This window comes from Myotis davidii, unplaced genomic scaffold (genome assembly GCF_000327345.1).
Source record: "Myotis davidii unplaced genomic scaffold, ASM32734v1 scaffold370, whole genome shotgun sequence".
NCBI classification, from domain to species: Eukaryota; Metazoa; Chordata; class Mammalia; order Chiroptera; family Vespertilionidae; genus Myotis; species Myotis davidii.
In genome coordinates, this window is record NW_006288615.1 from 3,977,546 (window position 1) to 3,998,635 (window position 21,090).

At 47.7% G+C, this 21,090-nt stretch overlaps 1 protein-coding gene across 1 annotated transcript in view; it reads left to right on the top strand.

The window, feature by feature from the left end:
• The window catches only part of SAG (S-antigen; retina and pineal gland (arrestin)), a 29,172-nt gene extending 8,349 nt beyond the window's left edge, over positions 1-20,823 (top strand). Inside the window, exons 4-17 of the mRNA XM_006760444.2 lie at positions 1,817-1,845; positions 2,911-2,926; positions 3,417-3,610; positions 5,349-5,408; positions 7,090-7,166; positions 8,334-8,469; positions 9,433-9,517; positions 11,503-11,575; positions 14,316-14,453; positions 14,748-14,825; positions 16,121-16,144; positions 17,626-17,681; positions 20,171-20,186; positions 20,585-20,823. Coding sequence (XP_006760507.1) covers positions 1,817-1,845; positions 2,911-2,926; positions 3,417-3,610; positions 5,349-5,408; positions 7,090-7,166; positions 8,334-8,469; positions 9,433-9,517; positions 11,503-11,575; positions 14,316-14,453; positions 14,748-14,825; positions 16,121-16,144; positions 17,626-17,681; positions 20,171-20,186; positions 20,585-20,693 — 1,091 coding nt within the window. The 3' untranslated portion in view covers positions 20,694-20,823. The remainder of the gene's footprint in view (positions 1-1,816; positions 1,846-2,910; positions 2,927-3,416; positions 3,611-5,348; positions 5,409-7,089; positions 7,167-8,333; positions 8,470-9,432; positions 9,518-11,502; positions 11,576-14,315; positions 14,454-14,747; positions 14,826-16,120; positions 16,145-17,625; positions 17,682-20,170; positions 20,187-20,584) is intronic.
• Positions 20,824-21,090: the final 267 nt, after the last annotated feature.

The following is a 21,090-nucleotide window of genomic DNA, read 5'->3' on the forward strand; positions in this document are numbered from 1 at the left end:
TCTGTGCCATATCCTAGCATGAGATTCTGCTCAGCGATAAAAAAGAAGGAATGGCCCTGACTGGTTTGGCTCAGTGGATAGAGTGTCGGCCTGTGGACTGAAGGGTCCCAGGTTCGATTCTGGTCAAGGGCATGTACCTTGGTTGCGGGCACATCCCCAACAGGGGCGTGCGGGAGGCAGCTAATTGATGTTTCTCTCTCATTGATGTTTCTAACTCTCTATCCCTCTCCCTTCCTCTCTGTAAAAACATCAATAAAATATATGTTTAAAAAAAAAGAAGGAATGGCCCTGACTGGTTTGGCTCAGTGGATAGAACGTCGGCCTACGGACTGAAGGGTCCCAGGTTCGATTCTGGTCAAGGGCATGTACCTTGGTTGCGGGCACATCCCCAGTAGGGAGTGTGCAAGAGGCAGCTGACTGATGTTTCTCTCTCATCGATGTTTCTGACTCTCTATCCCTCTCCCTTCCTCTCTGTAAAAAATCAATAAAATTAAAAAAAAAAAAAGAAGGCATGGCTGACTCATACAACCGCTTAAGGATCTCCAGGGTGTTATGCTGAGTAGAAAAAGCCAGTCTCAAAAGGCCATGTACTGTAGATTCCATTTATATAACATTCTGGAGATGAGAAAAATTATAGAAATGGCAAACCGACCAGCAATTACCAGGGGCTAAAGGGATAGGGGTGTGGCTCTAAAGCAGCAGTTCTCAACATGTGGGTCGCGACCCCTTTGGCGGTCAAAAGACCCTTTCACAGGGGTCGCCTAAGACCATCCTGCATATCAGATATTTACATTACGATTCATAACAGTAGCAACATTACAGTTATGAAGTAGCAACGAAAATAATTTTATGGTTGGGTCACAACATGAGGAACTGTATTTAAAGGGCCAGAAGGTTGAGAGCTACTGCTATAGAGGAAGCACCTGAGGAAGAGCCTGGTGCGAGGGAGCAGTGCTGTCCCCAGGCTGGAGTGGTGGACACACAGCTCTGCACAGGCGATGAAATGACAGAACTGTGCACACATTGTACCCATGTCAGCTTCCCGGTGGTGATATTATGCTATAATTATCTAAGATGTAACCACTGGGAGAAACTGGATGGTGGATGCACAGGGACTTCTCTGTACTATCTTTGCTACTTTCTGTGATTCTATAATTATTTTAACTCAAATAGTTATTGAAAGAGAAAAAAGGAGTGTACAAAACAGGCATTTTTAGGCACTGAGGATGAGCGCGTCTTTCAGCAAAACATCTCTGGAAGGTGGTTTGGCAGGGTGTTATCGAAGGCCAACCCAGGTCTACCATGGGTGCCGACGAAGGTGTCTATGAGGATGCTCATTGCAATATTCATTACAATGGGGAACAATGGAAGCAGCCTAACTCCCCTAACAAGAGGGGGGTAATTAAAAATTTATGCTACATTTAGTCTTTGGAGCAATGTGTAGCCGTTGAAATGATGAGTATACAGTGTGTGTGTGTGTGTGTGTGTGTGTGTGTGTGTGCATGCGCATGTGTATAGATGTTTGCAATATTATTGAGTGAGGAAAGCAGTTAACTGAATAGTATGTGTAGTAGGATCTCTTTTTCTTTAGTAAAAACATCCATGTAAGTGCATATACATCTGGGAAAAAAATCTGTACCAATGTCTTGACCATGGATATCTCTGTGGAGTGGAAATTTAGGTGACTTTTTTCTCTTTGCCTAATTTTCCTATAATGAGCATAGTTTACAAATGCAAGTAAAGATCTCTGTCTATAGAGAAGGCCGCTGGTCTCTCTTGTCTCCTCCAGCCTCACTGTTCTCTCTCTTTGCTGCAGATGGTGTTGTGCTGGTGGATCCTGAGCTTGTGTAGGCTGGCGCTAGGAAGGGGTGTTTGTGTGGCAGGAGGGCTGGGCACCGCTGGGGCTCTCCTGCACACCGTGCTGCCCTCCCGGGTATCATCCTTAGGAGCCGGTCCTGCTCACAGCAGAGATCACTGTCCCCATTTCTCAGATGAAGCTGAGGACTCAGGGAAGCCAGGTGACTGAGGCGGCGGGAGAAGTAAATGGTGACAGGGCCAGAGCCCAGTCTGTCGGCTCCATCAACTTTGCACATGTCCCCATGTCACGTAGTTCTATGCCACAGCCAACCGCAGGTGGGCTCCTTGGTGGGTTTCTCCAAAAGGGGGAGCTGGAGGCTGCAGGAAGGCAGGCTTGGCCTGCTGCTCAAGGTGGTGGTTCTGAACCACAGCATCACAGCTGCCTTGAAGATTCTGGCAGTTAGGAAGTGTGGCAGGTAATTTGGCACAAATAACAGTTCGGAAACTAAATTAGAACAGATTTGAATTATCCTTGTGACAATGTCACAGACTCAGTTCCATTCTGAAGATGCCTTTTTAACTAGTTGCTACTGGCAACCATGAGACATTGTTCCTAACCCTGGATGTACCCCGGGAACTATGTCAGATGTGGGGCCATCAGCAGTGAGGGGGCCTGGCAGAAATGGGGCTGAACATCGCCACCCCTGCTGTCTGCTCCCTCCTCATGGTGCCCTCGCCAGGGAAGGGCTCCTGCTCCGAGGTAATACCACGTCACCTCAAGCAATCCGTGTCTCTTATCCTTGGGACAGACACAGACAAAATCCTCAACTAACTCCCTAGGCCCATGGGGGACCACTTTTGTATGCTGTATGTTCTAGAACAATGTGTGGTTTTATTTACCACATTAAAGACAGTGGCAACTGTGTAGGTTCGTGTAATTCTTTGGTCCACTGGGCACAATTTACATCTTTCAATCAGATTGAGTCTCCAGCAGTGGCCACTGCAAGCATGTCAAACTCAAAGGCTAACACAGACCAAATAAATGAGGCATGTGGCCCGTGGGCTGCGAGTTTGACATGCTTGACTTACTAGTAGAGCATGCTGGTTTCCCAGCAGTGTGGGAAGAGGGGTTTCTTCCTGCATTCGACTCCATCTCTTCACTTGGTCCAAAAGCCTCTCTAGTTCCTCTCGCAGACCCACATCCAGCTCTGGCACAGACCTGTTTGCTCCCTGGCACAGCTTCCCTCTGCTTCTTACCTTTGCCCTCAGCTCCATCTAGACATCCTCCTCTCAGAACCCAAGCGACCTGCGCTGTTTAAAAACCTCCTGAGGTCACTGACCTGGGGGTCAAGAAGAGGGCGTGGTGAGAGATGGAGGAAACAGTGCGGTCAGGTGACAAAGTAACAGGGTTCTTGGGAGGTGCCCCCAGTCCCCTGGCATACCCCTCTACAGTAATTAACACACGCCCTGGGAAAGGTGTGTGGGCCAGCTGGGTGGTGTGGTTCTCAAACCCCATCCCCTCCAGAAGCTAAAGGTTGGATGCCGTTACTGATGGTGTCAGTGGTCGCCCAGCTCACTCAGCCGACGGGAAGGCCACCCTTCTCTTGCTTGCCTTCCAGTGTATGTCTCCGTGACGTGCGCCTTCCGCTACGGCCAGGAAGACATTGACGTGATGGGCCTGAGCTTCCGCAGGGACCTGTACTTCTCTCGGGTCCAGGTGTTCCCTCCTGTGGGGGCTGTGAGTGCCCCCACAAAACTGCAGGAAAGCCTGATCAAGAAGCTGGGGGCCAACACGTACCCCTTTGTACTCACGGTGGGTGACCCCTACTATGTGCACACCCCCGCCCTGGTTCCTTCACCCGCAGCACCTTGTAATGTGACCCAGAGCAAAGGAAAGGGGACAGGAGTGACTTCACATTTGTGGGCCTTCAAATTGCACCCTTGGAGGAAATTCTAGATTGCACGGGCTGTGGTTGTCTTTTTTTAAGCCCTTGAAAATAGCCTGTCAGCCTTTGAAGGCACTGTTTGAACCAACGGCTTAAATATTTCCCTTCATCCGACTACCTAATTACATGCGCATGTTATTCCTTAACTTGCCCAGCTATAAAAAGAAAGACGTGCCCCTCCGCTGGTCCCGAGGAATTCTAAACGGAAGAGTTCCTTATGGGACAGGAGATCTTAGTGAAATAAGAAGCCTTGTCTATGGCTCTATGAGTCATGTCAGAGAAATTGCCTCACCTCTCGAGGCTGCGACTCCCCTGGGAGCACCTGGCTCCCCAAGGGCCAGTCTGCCTGCCCTCTGAGACTTGGCGTGAACTCTGCTAGTGTGTCTTATGATTATATGCTCCTCCAAAGTTACATGGTTCAGCCTAAAAAAAGGAAGGAAATTCTGATACACGCTACAACATTATGCAAAGTGAAAGAAGCCAGACAAATACTATGTGATGGTTCTCATAGGAGGTCCCTAGAGTGGTCAGACCCATAGATTCCGAAAGCAGAATAGAAGCTTCCAGGGGCAGGGGAGAGGGAATGGGGAGTGAGTAATAATGGGGACAGAGCTTCGGTGTGGGAGGATGCAAAGGTTCTGGAGGTGATGGTGAGGATTGTGCAGAACAGTGTGAATATACTGAATGCCACTGGACTGCGCCCATAAAATGGTAAGTTTTATGTTGTGTATATTTTATCACAGCGCTTTTTTAAAAAATATATATTTTATTGATTTTTTACAGAGAGGAAGGGAGAAGGATAGAGAGCTAGAAACATCGATGAGAGAGAAACATCGATCAGCTGCCTCCTGCACACCCCCTTCTGGGGATGGATGTGCCTGCAACCAAGGTACATGCCCTCGACCGGAATCGAACCTGGGACCCTGCAGTCCCCAGGCCGATGCTCTATCCAGTGAGCCAAACCAGCTAGGGCCACAGCGCTTTTTAAGGAAGTCACTTTAACAATGTTTCATGGTCCTGGGTCGTCCCATGCACTGGTGCTGAGAGTCTGAAGTGACATTACCTTTTGGAGATAACATGTCAATGTGTATCAGAACCTGAAAAGTGTGATTGTGACCTGACAGTTCCCTGCCCAGAAGAGTAGTCTCTGGAATTGATTGACACTGTGCTGAGGGGGATGAGGAAGGGTACTTATTGCGACATTGCTGGTCATGGCAAAAAAGTCAAGGCCAGCCAACGAAGGTGTCTTGGGAGCCCTAGCAGAGGTGGCGCAGAGCCATGACTCATGGCGGGAACATTGTCCTAGCACAAGCCCATCCTGAGGAGTAGGATCAGGGTCAGTGACATGAGCAAGCCAGATGGAAGGACACCCGCATCACATGGTCCCATGTCTGAACACCCTCCCCCCCATGCATATTTGTGTGTCCGGTGTATACAAGACTCTCAGGCAGTTCTGTTCATGACGTCCTTCTGGGTATTGGGGTCGTGCATGAACATGTGTTTCCTTTTCCCTGCTCCTCACCCTCGTTTTCTAGTTTGTGTGCGATGTGCATACATTCCCCATGGAATCACCTCTGAAAGAAGTGATCTGTTGTTTCTTTCCAGTTTCCTGACTACTTGCCCTGTTCGGTGATGTTGCAGCCAGCTCCGCAGGATACGGGCAAGGTGGGTTCAAGAAGAAATGCCATGGATTCGTTCCTTCAAAAGACTTTCAAAAATGGTTTTTTTTTTAAATGGAAAATTTCAAACATACACAGAGAGACAGTCTAATGAGCCTGTAGCTTGTCTTCAGCAAGTATTAACCATGAGTAATCCTGTGGACAAAATGGTAGAGTCCCTCCCCTCATAGGTCTCACAGGTTGATGGAGAGAAACAGTCAAGAAGCAAGTAACAAGTACCTATGGTGCAATCAAGGATGCCAGGCGCTCTGGAGAGCAGGAGGCTTTGAGAAGCAAAGGGAGCGTGGAGGGTGCTTGTTCAGGATATTTAAGGACGGCCTCTCTAATGGGGTAAAGGAGACGCCATTCCCTTCTAGCAGACAGCCTTCCAAGCAGAGGAGATGCTGCCTGGTGTGTGCTGGAGCAGGAGGAGCAGGGGCGAAATGTGGGACCAGGTCAGAGAGGTGTGGGAGGTCTGGCCAGATTGTGAAAGGCCTCAGGAACCGTGCTGTAGACTCAGACTTTCTCTGAGTGAGATGGGAACCCTTGGTGGTCTCTGGACTTAGGTTTCCAAAGGATCGCTCTGGCCACTCGCTGAGAATGGGGTTGGATGGCCAAACCTGAGCTGTGAACTGACAGAGAAGGAAAGGGGCTGAATCTGTGCAGGGGAGCAGTGTCCATGGTGGACCAGGCACTCCAGGCAAGGAAGGAGGACAGGGGATAGGAGGAGGGAATGGAAGGTGCTGGGACCCAGGGTTAGTGGTGGAAGAGTCATTGGCATCTGGGGTACCTGTGGGAGGGAGCTAGACACATGCCAGGTGAGGGCAGAGTGGCAGGTCTACACCTGGATGGAGGGTGCAGTGACAGGTAGTGAGGGGTCCGGGGCAACGCTCTCCAAAGTGGGGTCCTGCCTCCATGTTAGAGGTTGTGAAATCAGTGCCATGGGCCCGAAGTGGCATTTAAGGAAAGTGGAACAGAATGAAACAGAAGAGAGCTGGAAATCTCAGTGTCTCACATGCAGCAAAGCTCAGGGATATTTTACGGGAGTTGTTTCACATGCACGTGTCTGTTTGCTGGGCCACACTATAAACTTGACTTCTTACCATGGTGGTGAGACATTTGAAAGCCACTGGTCTAGAAAACCGGGTGTGGGCAGCCAGATGGAGGAAGACGAGGTCACTAAATCAGACTGGGGGACACTGTGCCAGCCAAAGTGCCACCCTTCAGTCCATCCTGGGAGAGGAAGTATCAGAGCACAGTGTGAACTGAGGCCAGCAAGGCCTGGGAGAGGGGGCGTCTGCATGCCTGGGGGTCTCAGGGCCATACAGCTGAGGAGACCTTTGCGCTGGGGCTTGGAGAATACACAGGAGTTTGTCAAATATGAACAAGAGAGAAAGAGGAGCGTTAAGCATTTCAGAAGAAGGAATCGTGTGTCCCCACCGTAGACTGGTGAAAGACGTGGCTTGTGCAGGAAACGCACACGGTGGGAGGGCAGGGGGACCAGAAGCGAGGTGTTGCATGGCTAAGAATGCCGGGGTGATGGTAGGTAATGACATTTTTATGGCGAACCCTGAAAAGGATAAGGCTGAGACCAAAACAGAAGGTGCAAGTGACACTCCCAAGTGCCATATAACCTATCCAAGATGGGTGGTCCTGACCTTGATCTTGTCTGCTCTCTGTCCCTGCAGTGCTGTGGGGTCGACTTCGAGGTCAAAGCATTCGCTACAGACAGCACCAATGATGAAGAGGACAAAATTCCCAAGAAGTAAGTTGTGGGAGTTGGTGAGGGGCCAGGGTGGGAGGTGGTAAGAGACCACCCTTCAATTTGTGTCTATGGCAGGACTCTTCCCAGGGGGCTTGCACGTTGAGGATAATGGAGCCTCCCTAGCCCAGGGCATTTGGGACAACCTCTAACCAGGCTCCGAAGGATCAGTGACTGATCATTTGGGGGAAAAACCAAAAGAGAATGACGGGAGTTAGCAACCTCAAGGGCTCCCGTAAGGCCCTGAAAGCCTCCAGATTCCTTCTTTCGTTTTCTTCTTCTTTTGCCATTTTTTTCATGTGGTAAAACATATATAAAATGAAGTTTACCATTTTAACCATTTTCAAATGTACAATTCAGTGGCATTAAGTATATTCACTATGTTGTGTAATCATAGTTACACACAAAATGTCTCATTACTCCAAGCAGAAACTCTGCTCATTGAGCAATACCTCAAATCTCTCCTATCTTCTTAGGCCTGGTCTCCCCTTTTCTTTAATATATATATATATATTTATTGTGTTTGTTTTTAAGGAGAGGAAGGGAGAGGGATAGAGAGATAGAAACATCAAGAGAGAGAAACATCATTAATTGGCTGCTTCCTGCACGCCCCCTACTGGGCATTGAGCCCACAACCCAGGCTTGTGCCCTGACTGGGAATCAAACCAGTGACCTCTTGGTTCTTGGGTTGACACTCAGCCACTGAGCCACTCCAGCCGGACTTGTTTTCTTCTTCTTCTTCTTTTTTTTCTTGTTTTCTTCTTATACCTGAACACAGTTTCCAACTCCATCACCAACACTTTCTCCTCATACTCAGCACACACCTATTGCTGCCATAGTGATGAGTAGCAGTGATGGAGCACACATTTGAAGCATGTCCTGTAAAGCACATGACATGAATTCCCACATCAGCCTCCCCCAGAGGAGGCGGCCCAGAGCCCTAACCCAGGATGTGGGAGTGACCCTCAGGAGAGCAGATGGGCCCCACACCACCCAGCTGGTGAAATCACAGAGAAAAGCCTGGAAAACAGGTCCCCGGCCCCTCCTCCATCCCTCATTGGCTTCAGCTGTTTGTTGGTTCCCAGGGTGACTATGGGAGAGAGACCTGGGGGCCGTCCTGAAGAGGCCTGAGCACTAACTGCAGGACTGTCTGTGACTTCCCGTCCACAGGAGCTCTGTGCGTTTACTGATCCGTAAGGTACAGCACGCACCATCCAAGATGGGTCCCCAGCCCCGGGCTGAGGCCGCCTGGCAGTTCTTCATGTCCGACAAGCCCCTGCACCTTGCAGTCTCCCTGAACAAAGAGGTAACCTATAGGCACTACTGTGCTCCGTGTGGGAGCAGGTCTGGGGGTGGGCTCCGCTCAGTGCCCTAACGGCTGTGGGCGTGTTTCTAGGGACAGTTTAAGTACCAACCTTTGAGAACGATTGGCTCTTTTTCTTCATTTGGAGCTAGTAAAGGTGACCATTAGAATAAGGTCACACTGACTTGCACTCCACTCATTGTCAGTCCTGACCAACTGGCATTGGGAGTGGCAGAATGTCACACCCTGACTCCAGGCTATCTTTACCCCACTCTGCCCTCATTTATTAGTGTGGCATCAATGTGTGTGGTATTGCAAACTGTTTACTTCCCTGGAAAATTCAACCATGGGGGGCGGCCATGACACAGGTTAATGTCATCTATGAGGTGTGTCATAGACAAAAAAGGTGAAGAACCACTGGCTGAGGCTGTCTCTGGCCCTTCTGGTCACCAAGAGTCACACACACATGTTGGCAAGAGCCTAAATACTCTGTGTGCACATGGGTGTGTGCCTGCATGTGCATGTGTGCATGTGCAAGCATGTGTATTCACATGCTAATGTGCAAGGGCTTGCCTGCCTGGACCCAGGTTACACAGGCACCTCCACTGAGGAGAGCTCTACCCCACTGATTTCATTCCATTTCATCGTTCTGCCCCAAATAACCTTATGGTTCCACCCAGAATCCCAGGGCTAACTCTGCAGTGACTCTCAGGACTTGGATATTCCGGGCAATTCACTCTGCTCCACATTAGTCACCTTTTCCATCTCAGCACCCACAGATGGGCAGAGCGTGTTCCAGACCCTCCTCTAGAGGAGACACATGGCTGTCACTTTATCTTCCTTGAAAGTATGGAGATCCAGCCACTCATTCTAGTTAAAGAATTGAGATGAATTTAGAAAGCCACGAGATTAAAGATACCACCACCCTCTGTTCCCCTTTTCTGATTTATCTGTTAACGTTTTCAGGTCTACTTCCATGGGGAACCCATTTCTGTGACCGTGACTGTGACCAACAACACAGAGAAGACAGTAAAGAAGATTAAAGCATTAGGTAGGACCTGCTGCTCAAAGCTGGAGGGTGGAGTCTTCTGGAATTTCTCAACCTAGTCCTATTTCCCGAGGGTCTCTCCTCTGGTCAGACAAGGCCCTCCTGGGTCCTTGGAACTACCTGTTTGCCTCTGTTGTCATGGACAGCAGGGCCTCACAGGGAGGAAAGCCCTTTGATGGCATCCACGCTTAAGGCTGACTTTGGTCTGGGGACAACTTCCTGACAGGTGATCTTCCTGGAGGGGCCCAGGGCCAGGTCTCAGGACAACCTGAACAGGAATTCAGGCTGGGATCAGTGAAGAGTTGTGTTGACAGATCAGCACAGCATGGTGGGAAGACACTGGCCTGAGGACACTGGCTTCTTGTAGGCTCTGTTGTGTGCATCCTCTCCAAGTCCCACTGACATTCATGGCAGGGGCTCCTGGTCTACCTCCCTGGGTTTTGTGAGGGCCTTTGTAAATGGTAAAGTGCTACTGTTGCTGGTCATGTTGAATCCCCACAAGGTGATGGCTAAGCCCCACCAATACTACAGGAGAGGCGCCACCCACTTGCTGTTCTGACACTTCCTCAGCTCAAAGGGCGTCCACATGCAGGAGATGGTCTTATATAATGGTCTTATATGGGCTACATAAAAAAAGACACGACAGAATAACATAGGTGGGACACCTCCAAATTTGCTTCCAACTCAAACATTTGATGACTAAGACAAAGGTAGACTTTGTGTGTTAGGGTGATTTACCATTCCAGTACTTTCAGGCTAAAACGAGGCCAGTCCCAGGCAGACCAAGATGGGTCACCCTATGTGTCATTGATAAGGTTCAGGAATTTTGCTGCATGCATACTAAAGAATTTTAGGTATTTCCTGATGCTAATATGAATGTTTAATTTATGGCTTGTTTTATATTGGTTTAGTTCATATGCCTTTAATTCCTTATAGAACCTGACTTATATATAGTGTTCAATACAAAGTAACATGATTGTGAAAGTATCATTTGATACTTTGATTTCAAATTATTTCTCAAAGTTTTATAAATGCTAACATTAACACCATTAATTTTTTAAAGAAGCTATTAAATTTTCGGCTCTGTGCTGAGTGCTTCAAACAAATTATTTCTTTTAATCCTCAATTTTTACTTTTTATTATTTTATTTTTATTGACTTTTTTAGAAAAACAAGAAAAGAGAAGGATAGAGAGATAGAAACATCGATTAGAGAGAACATCATCAATCAGCTTCCTCCTGCACACCCCAGATTGGGAATCAAGCCTGCAACCCGGGCATGTGCCCTGACCAGGAATCAAACCCTGCCCTCCTGGTTCATAGGTCAACGCTCAACCACTGAGTCACACCAACTGGGCTCAATTTTTATTTTAGTGGAGATTAAAATTCATCTTTTTAATCATCACAACACTCATATGAGTTAGATGCAGTTATCACTCCCATTTTGCTGATGGGCAAATTGAGGCTTAGAGGTGCTAAGTAACTCACAGCTGACAGCTAAGCTGGGATTTGAACTCAAGTAGTCTGGTTCCAGAACCCACCCTCCTGTCCACCATGTGCACCCACAAGCCCATCCTGAGGGGCCTCCAGATGGTTTCTGGCTTGGACACCTGGAAGGGGATGCTCCTTCAGTAAGACAGAGAATGCTGGAAGGGGTGGGCTTGGAGGAGAAGAGCAAGTGGTGAGTTATTTGATGCTGGAAGATTGTGTGCCTTGGAAGGACACCCAGAGGCACATCAGAGGCTCAGCAGAGAGGAGGGGCCTCCCAGGAGGTGCAGTTTTAGGAGACTGGCTCATGGGTAGGAGTTGTGACAAAGCAAGTTATATTGGTGAACAGAAGTGGCTTCAGAAATCTCAGCCTTTAAGCTTTGAGCTGAGAAAGCTAAGCCTGAGAAGCATGAGAGAAGGAAGACCAACCGCATCCCCAGAAGGCCAGGCACCTGCATGAAGAACCCCACATGAATCACCCACCCTTGTCCTCCCTCTGCAGTGGAACAAGTGGCCAATGTGGTTCTCTACTCGAGCGACTATTACGTCAAGCCGGTGGCCCAGGAGGAAGCACAGTGAGTAACTGTTGGGTTTCTATTTCCTGGGCGGCCCAGGCTTCTTTGTCAAGTTCCCCTTTTGTCCATCTTGACAAGGGAAGTGAATGCTCAGCTAGCTTGCCAGCTCTTCACTTCCTTCCCTTTTCTCACTTCAAGGGCTGCAAAGAAGGTTAGCATCTCCATTCCGTTCTCACTCCCAAGAGTCCTGAGAGATCGGTCAAGCTAAGAATTGACAGAGAGGAGAGAAATAAACCTAGAAATGTCACAGTGGGAACAGCTGGACCTTGTATGTATCCTTGGAAGACATTGCTAGAGACTTGATACTATTCCTTACCTCCCTCCCTGCAGCAGATATTCAAACAGTCTGTCAGCCCAGGGAGGGCTCTCTATCTTTTGATCTTCTCCTCAATTTGAAAATCTCATACCAATTGGATTAGCATGCTGGATCAAGTCTCAGCCCCTTATCACGAATGACTTTTCTCCCTTTATTAGAACCAAAACCAAGAATCAACACTGCAATAGCTTCTTCTTGGTGGAGGGAGAGACCTGCCCATTCTTGCTTTGTGCTAGGCAGGCAGATAGAGTCATTAAACACACATGCCCCAGGGAGGATCCCTTGGGAAGGTCTTTGTCTAGCTGGCATGTTCTAAGTACTGATGTATGCAAACAGTATTACCACCGTTAGAGGAAAGGGTGGTGAGGAAAGACAAACTGATTCGGCAAGATAATATTACCCAATATTTAAAAGGTAACTTTGGGATAAACTATTACCCAAAGCAGATCCAGTTATGCAGGAAAGAAGCATAACTCAGCAACCAAGCCTAAGGTCTCTTTTAGGAGCATCTTTGCACACTGTGACCTAGGAGTCTTCATGGCTCACCTTTGGGCATATGCTCAACAAGTGATAGGAGGGAACGGTCTCAGCTGAGATTCCACTAATATACCCCATAATCTGGTTCTCTTTTCAGCTCTCGGTACATTTTTGGACCAAATGATTCTCAGGAAACTAGGAACCAATCTAGGGCCCCCTAGAAGTGGCAGGGAGACTGAAAGCTAGGTGGGAATGTGCTAATGCGTCTCAGACCAGAAGCCACTCAGAAGGCGAGGGCGACAGAGCATGGCCCTCGTCCTTGAACCCTGGGGCTCCCTGGGTTCTAGTGGGTGGTCTTCCATCACTCATTCAGGAGTACTGCCCACCATTCAACTCCAGGTCCTAAGGGCCTGAGAAGTGGCCTTGCTGGCCATCCCTCTTCCTGTTACCTTCCCCTTAGGATATAATTTCTGCTTTTGTCATTTGTGGCTCAAACCAAACAAGTTAAGAGAGGTTCCTGCCCAGACAGCATGGCTCAGTGTTTGTGTCAACCTATGAACCAGCAGGTCACAGTTCAATTCCCGGTCAGGGCACATGCCTGGGTTGCGGTCTTGACCCCCAGTGGGGCATGCAGGAGGTAGCCAATCAATAATTCTCTCTCATCATTGATGTTTCTATCTCTCTCTCTGTCTCCCTACTTCTCTAAGATCAGTTAAAATATATCTATATATCTATATCTATATCTATATCTATATCTATATCTATATCTATATCTATATCTATATCTATATCTATATCTATATCTATATATATATATATAGAGAGAGAGAGAGAGAGAGAGAGAGAGAGAGAGAGAGGGAGAGAGGTTCCCACAGGGCCCAGATGGGAGGGTGGGGGCCATCTCGTGCTCCAGCAGAATTCTGTAATGAGCATGCCCAGGAGCTTCCCGTACACACTGCAGGTGAGAGAAGCCACAGCTGCTTGAAACTCCACAGGGGACTCAAATAGGGAAGCCATTCTGAGTGTGGTAGTTCAGACTCCCAGCCTGTCTCAGGGCAGGCTAAGGAAAGAGTTGAGGCCCACTCCTGGGCACTGTTTTTAGGGCCCAGCCCCGCCTATCCCTGGCCAGATACAGGGTTAGGGGGTGGGGGTGCCCGGCATGCTTCCCTGGTTGCAAAGTGGAGATCCTGCGAGTGCCTACTCATTCATAAGGTTGGAAGAGGTACAAGGCCACTCTGATGGCTCAGTGTGGCCTGGTGTCAGTGTGCAGATGTGTGGCAGAGCCACTGGGATCAGTGAGCTGGGTCCTGCTGGCCTGAAGAAACATGCTGCTGTGTTCTAAGCTCCATTTCAAATCTACGCTTTGATACCAGTCCCCTGTGTCTGTCGGATGGTGGAAACACCTCCATCCGACTGACCATGGAAAAGATCTGGGAGCATGTGCTGCTCTGAACCCAAACCAGTGCAGTCTCTGGTTCACAAATGGAGGACCTTGCCTTCCCCTTTTCGATCACCCACCATGGGACATGCTGACCGTTCCTCCCCCCACCCCCCCCGCCTCCCCAGAGTGACAGTTTTTGGCAACAGGTGGCCTTGCAGCCAACTGTGTGGTTCACAGTCTCAAGAGGAGATCGGTGTGGTCCTTGACCCTTGGGCCAGTCGGTATCATTTAACCCCACAGAACATTCTAGAATTCAGTGATTAGAGCAGACCAAGGGACTCGAGGAAATGTCGTAGTGTTGCTGGCAGCCTATTTTGAGTTGTCAGTAATACTCTTCTGCCTCTCGTAAGGCAAATGCACAGGTATCTGAACTACATTTTCAATGAATCGCAGGGAGCTAAGATCTGGAACATGCTTGATGGCACACATGGGCTCCTGGGATGGATGGTGGCTTTATGGCTATGAGAGCAATTAGCCAAATCGCCTCTCTGATTATCTTCCTGCAGAGAAAAAGTGCTGCCAAACAGTACTCTGACCACAACGCTGACGCTGGTGCCCTTGCTGGCCAACAACCGAGAACGGAGGGGCATCGCCCTGGATGGGAAAATCAAGCATGAGGACACGAATCTTGCCTCCAGCACAATGTGAGTAGTCACAGCTCAGGAGATGACTCAGTGTAAGGCAGAGCAGGGAGAACCAGGAAGCACATCCTGTCCTTGAACTTCCAGAGGGGAGACACCAAGCTACAAGCAGGAGAGGAATCCCTCTGCCCCAAGTATAGAAAGTTCTAGGACTTTGACAGCTCGGTTGAGTTCACCAGTTCCTTGAGAAGACGCCCCCATGATGGTGTGCCTGCGTGGAGATGAGGGGTTGGTTTCCCAGTCCTTGCTTTCTATTGCTCCCCTGCATTCTTCTACTTCTCCTTTCTGTTTGTGCAGCATCAAGGAGGGCATAGACCGGACTGTCCTGGGGATTCTGGTGTCTTACCAGGTCAAGGTGAAGCTCACAGTGTCAGGGTGAGTGTCCAAGTCCCACCACTCTGTTGGCCCTGTCTTGGCCGTTGATTAAATTGTTTCCTTCCTGAATGATGAGACATAAAGCATAGGAAGGGCCACAAATTCTACCGATTACCGAGTAGAGTTTTGGAAAGACTCTGTTGATTTAGTTTCATATTTCTGTCTGATAGAACAGCACATGGAAAAGGGTAGAAAAGTGGATGATGAAATATGTGTACTATTAGTACCACATGACAAGAGTGGGTGTGCCTATGCTTATGTGGTGGAAGTTGACATGCAAAAAAGGATGATGAGTTCAGTGTGGTGCTGAACTTCAGGAAGGAATGGTGGCTATCAAGGGAGCTCTCTTAGATCTCAGGGAGGCATCCGTTCATAAGGAAGAGATCTTTCCTTCCCTTCCTAATGTGTAATCACAGGATTTGGGAGTTTCCTTTTTATTCAAGAGAACAGATATCTCAGAATTCCGAGGAAATGGTTTTATCTTTTTTAGTAAAATGAATTTCATCCATTTTAAAAACCTTTCCCAAAAGAGAAAAACTTGAGCCCTGGCCGATGCGACTCAGTTGGTTGGAGCATTGTCCCATGCACAAAAGGTTGCTGGTTCAAATTCCTGGTCGGGGCACATGCCGGGGTTATGGCCTTGAGCCACAGTAGGAGGCATGCAGGAGGCAGCTCCCCCCTCTTCCTTCTGAGCTCTCTAAAATTAATTTTAAGAACATATTTTAACGAAGGGAAAACTTTGAATTCTCATTTTCCTTTTCAAATTCCATTGCCAATGGCTCTGGCCTCTAACCTATATGAGCCTTGGTTTGTTCAACCATCAAAGACAAGTCCAGGCATAGATTCCGTAATTCTGAGTAGATTAAGAGTTGCCCAAATTTTGGTTGGGACAACAAAGTAGAACATAGGTTGATTTTGCCAATTTTGTTAACAGTGTTTGTGTTCGTTGTGTGTTTTTCAAGATGTACAGTGTTTTCTTTCATTTTCTCAAAGAGGATGTAAAGCAGAGTAGAGTTTCTCTTACAATAATCTTTGTGGCCAAGAGAGAAATTCTGATCTGTGGTTTACTCTTAAACAGTAGGGCTTGAACCTAAGTGCCTCCTCATTTGAACTAATCCATTTGAGAAATCACAAATGGAGAGGAACAGTGGAGTTGAATATTCAGGGACACAAAGGTCCTAAAAGTTGTGAGTGAAGGAGAGGACTGGGACACGTCCCTCCTCTAAGTAATGGGAAATGAGGCCATGCTACCATGGTGGGCAGTCACCACAGCCCTGTCTGCTTTTGTTTCCTAGCTTTCTGGGAGAATTCACCTCCAGGTAAGCCTCGTCACCTTCCTTCTCGCTTGATTCCAGGGTATCAAAGGAACAACCTGGGGTTCAAAACAGTCACAGGGGAGCCTGGCTTCCTGGCAGCTGTGCTCAGAGCCATTATGAAACCATGCCCTCTGCCTTTCGGGTGCATCATGCAAAACTTGGCCAAGAGCTGGGGATGTTTCTTTGAGACCACAGCTGAGCCTACACCTGGGCAAGGACACAAACACACACACTCAGGAAACTGGCACACTCCATGCAGCTGCCTTGGTGTGGCTGTGTGTTTGATAAAATGTACATAACATGAGGTTTACCATTTTAACCCCTTGAAAGTGTACGATTCAGTGGTGTCGGGTGTGTTTACAGTTGTTGTGTGATTGTCACCGCCACTGAGCTCCTGTACATTTTTACCATCCCAAGAGAAAACCTGTATTCTCTCCCTGGTCCCTGGCAACCTCTAATCTGCTTTCTATTTCCAAAAGTTTGCCTATTCTGGACATTTCCTGTACACAGAATGAGACAATATTTGTCCATTGGTGTCTGGCTTCTTTCACCCAGCATAGTGTTTTCAAGGTTCATCGTGTTGTAGCGTGTTTCTGCTTCATTCCCTGTATGGCCAAATAATATCCCATTGTATGGATATGCCACATTTTGTGGTCCTTTCATCTTTTGGTGGACATTTGGGTTGTTTCCACCTTTTGGCTATTGTGAATAGTCACAGCTGCCTTTCATACCATGCACAAAGAGGCAGTCTCACATGTTGGAGACAGGCACTGATCTTACATACTCCTTCATCCCAACTCTTACCATCTCCTTCCCTCACGAACCAGGGTCTGCATCTTCTTCTAGACCCCATCTGTATGTCTGTAGTGGGGTGTGGTGACAACGGCCTTGTAAACATGTGCTTTGACCAAAGTGGTAACTGTGGGGTGGGAGGTAGAGGGTCCTAGGTGAAGCACATGCTCTCACACATACAGACGACCACACACCCTTGCCATTCTCCCTTTGTCTAGATTTCCCTTCTGCTTTCCTTCCGACTCCTTTCCTTCCTTCTTTTTATGTAAGTTCCAATCTGCCCCAAAGCCCTTTAGCCTCTGGAATTTGGCGATCTCTCATCATCTTTATTCTGCTCTCTATTCAAGAGACTGTGTCCCCGGTCCCCAACCCACCAACCTTACATAGAAGATGTAACATACAAATTGTGTACATTTTTGCAAAGGATATTTTTCAAAACTATTCTCCCTCCACCTGTCCTCCACCACAATATGGTGTCGCTGAAACTAATAACCAGGAGGAAAGGAACCTGAAAATCCTAGACACCTAGGCCATGAGTATGTGACGTTTCTGGACCACCTGCCAGGGAATACATTTAAAAGTCTTACTTGATCACTTCTTGACATCTGGTTTGTTTTGCTCTGAATCTCACTGGATCCTGTGCAACTTATAATTGTGTGTGTGAGAACAATCTGCTTTCTTCTCTTTTGTAGTGAAGTGGCCACTGAAGTGCCATTCCGCCTCATGCACCCACAGCCTGAGGACCCAGGTCAGTCCGCAGTGCCCTGATTTTCTCTGTCATTCACAACTTTCAGATTGATTACAAATTCACTGCTAGTCTTTCCTGACCACACCTGTGAGCACAGGCGGGCATGTCCATGTCATCTTCAAGGTGCCCGGCCCCGGGAAGGCGTGCTCACATGCTCAGTCCTGGGCCAGGTGCTTGTCCACCCTCCGTGAGCACGTGGAGGACGTAGCAGCCCTGGGCTCAGACATGGGCAATCTTGTTAGGTTTTGTCAGGAATGATTTAAAAGCATAGGTTCTCCTGTTGAACAGACCTAGGTTTAGATGTAAAGAAAGTTTAAGGTGAAAAATAATTTTGAGAGCCTGAGGCTTTTGCATTTCATTTGGAAACATTAGCAGGCCTTTGGAAGATGAGTGTTTTTGACAGTGGAGATTGTGATGAGAAGATAGAAAATACCAAGAAAGAGGGTCAGGCTGGGGTCCTGACACCGTGACTCCTGTGAATCGTAACTCTATTGGCTCTCGTACAGGTGTTAAAAGTAAATGAAGCAATGCCTATACGACTCTGAATGTTCTAAAAACTGTTGGCCTGTACACGTGAATGGTGAATTGTATGCTATGTGAATTGGATCTCAACAGAGCTCTCTTAAAAAAGATGGATGAAGCAGCAAAAATAATACAGGTGCCATCTGGGAAATTCTGAGAAAAATTCTCCACTGAGTGTTCAGTTGTCAGGACAGAGGAATGGGCCTGCCCGAAAGGGAATCTCACAGTTACAGCAGTAAGGAACATTGGGAGTAAAAGTGGTGTAAGCAAGCAGGATTTCTTTTTTCCTCATACTTTATATCTAGCTTTTATGAAATGGATAATGAAATGACATCTGAACAGTAGAAGGGGCCCCAGATTCATTTGGGTTTGTCTCAAAAATTTTTTGTCTCCAAGCATCTTTTCCAAATAGTTTGGATTCAAATGCTCAGTGTGCTTTGCCAAAACCTTCCCCCGGGGGAAACATACAGTCTAGCCATGTTTATTTTATTCACTTATGCTTGTGTCATTAAAATACTATTTTGAACTATGTGAGATTGAGATGCATTCTGGTCTCTTTCAAGGACATTTTCAAAGGCTATTTTTAAACTGTGGCCTGAGGAGATGTCACAGTTTATGTGAAATTGTTTTCTGCAGCTGTGAACAGACGTTATGGCTGAGCTGGGGGGAAGTGGCATTATTCCTTTTCTGGGTATGACATTTCCATGTTCCAGTCATTCTGGTCCTTACATCGAACATATCACACATCTGGACTCACCAATGATCTTTTTTTATACTATGAGAATTCAGGGAAAAAGGACAAGTCACCCTATGGCCTTGACATTCTGATTTCCAGAGATTTATGAGTCACTCAGTTTTATTCATGGATGCATGCTCACGTCTCACCTGCCTAGGTCCCTGCTTCCTGGCCTGGATGACAGACTCCAAGCAGAGGAAGCGTTAGGTTGCGGCTGGGAAACTCTGCCAGGGCCAGGGGCCAAGTAATTTGCATGTAGTAAGTGCTGTAGAAATGCTACCAAGCTTTTCTTGTCCCCTGTCAAGAGCATCCACGTGGAACGCAGGGTGTTGATTGGATTCTCTTCTGGGCTGATGGTCCCACTTAGTATAATTTTATGCTCAGCACTGAGGGGGTCCTGGAGGCTTCTTGCCCAGGGGATGTTTTGATGAGTCAGCCTCTCCGTAGGCTTCCTGTGGTTAGCAGCCCACACAGGCACTTCCCTCTCAGGGCTGGCTTCCAGGTGGGCACGAGGCACAAGAGCAGTGGCTTGCCATCAGCATGGGGTTCCCGAGAAACCATCTGGAGTTGTTTAGCATCACTTCGCTCTTCCTGGCTCAGTACTTTACTAGGGAGGCAGAAAGCTAAAAAAAAGAACAAAAAAACACCCCAAATGAATAGCAATTAACTGGGGCTGCAAAACATACATGAGAATATAACCCAACAAAATGAAGATCAATATGCTGACAGAGAAATGGAGAGGACCAGAGGTAGTTCTCAAGGTCTAATGCCCACCCCAACCGCTGGGGATGCTGGGTAAGCATGAGGCCTAGGACTCACCTCTCAAGAGCTGAACGTGTGGATGGTTTGAAGTGGGTAGGCTTGGATCCTGACAGCACCTGGGGACTCTGATCTGGAATGGTCCTAGGGACACGGAGGGAGAGACGCTTTCAAAGAGAAGTGTGACATCAGAGAGGACAGGGTTCTGGAGGTGAGATTGTGGCTTGGTCCCCTTGAGCAGGTGAGAGTTGTGGCACTTTAAAAAGAAGCAATGGCTAAAAATGCAGGGAGAAGGCTCCCCGAGCAGGAAAAGGCAAAGAAGAAGGAATTACATGCCATTATCATGAAATGTATGTATCTAGACCTTTTATTCCCCCAACTATAAATCACTAAACAAGGAAGACATTTTCCAGGTGCAGCCATTATACAGAATTTATGCTACTCTCTCTCTCTTTTTCATTCCATGCCGCAGCTATGGCAAAGGAAAGGTGAGCCACTGCCCTTTGTTTCCCTGTGTTCTGTGACTTTCTCATCTGGCACAACCACTTTTAGGGTCATTTTGTACACACCTCATGCTCTTGACACAGGTTTGGACCCTGGTTTTCCTTTTGTTTCCTAGTACTAAGACACACAAACAAACACATGCACACACATGACACATGCATGCACGGATATAGTGGGTGTGTAGTTTGCTCTTGGGTTTTCACTGTTTTTTTGCCCGTTAAAGAGATTTTCCATGAACAAATATGAGAAGGGTGGGGTCCTGTGTTCATCATGCAGGAAACTCTCCATCAGTTCCTTTGTTGCAAAAAGATCTGTTTTGCTTGAGATTTCGTTGTAAGCCTCATAGTGTGCCATGATCAAAATGTTCTTTGTTTAATTTTAGTTTTCAGGATGAAAATTTGGTTTTTGAGGATTTTGCTCGTCAAAATCTGAAAGACTCAGGAGATCCTGAGGAAGGGAAGAAAGACCAGGAGACAACTGCCGATGAGTGAAGAGGTGACTGAGGACCGGAAATGGGATATTAGCAGCCCATGAGCAAAGCTCCACAGTTAGCCCTTTAGTTATGCTAAATACCAAAGTGTGAGTCTCTTCACAGAAATAAAGTTTGTCTGTTCTGTTGGGTCCTGAGTCAGGCTGGCTTGCTGGGGAGGCTGAGTGACGTCACCAACAGAAGCTGCAGCCTTTAGGGTACCTGAGTCTGGGATGGGGAGGCCAACCTTCCCTGCAGCTCAGCTCTGGCTCTTCAAGGTGGGAAGGCAGCTGAAATGGATGTGCTCACTTGTGGGGCCCAGTGTGTCCTAGGCTTTCTCCTAGTGTCCTGTGTAAGCCATTTCCCTGGAAATATATAGGGGAGGGGCAGTGTTTCTGATCACATTGACCAATTCTAGC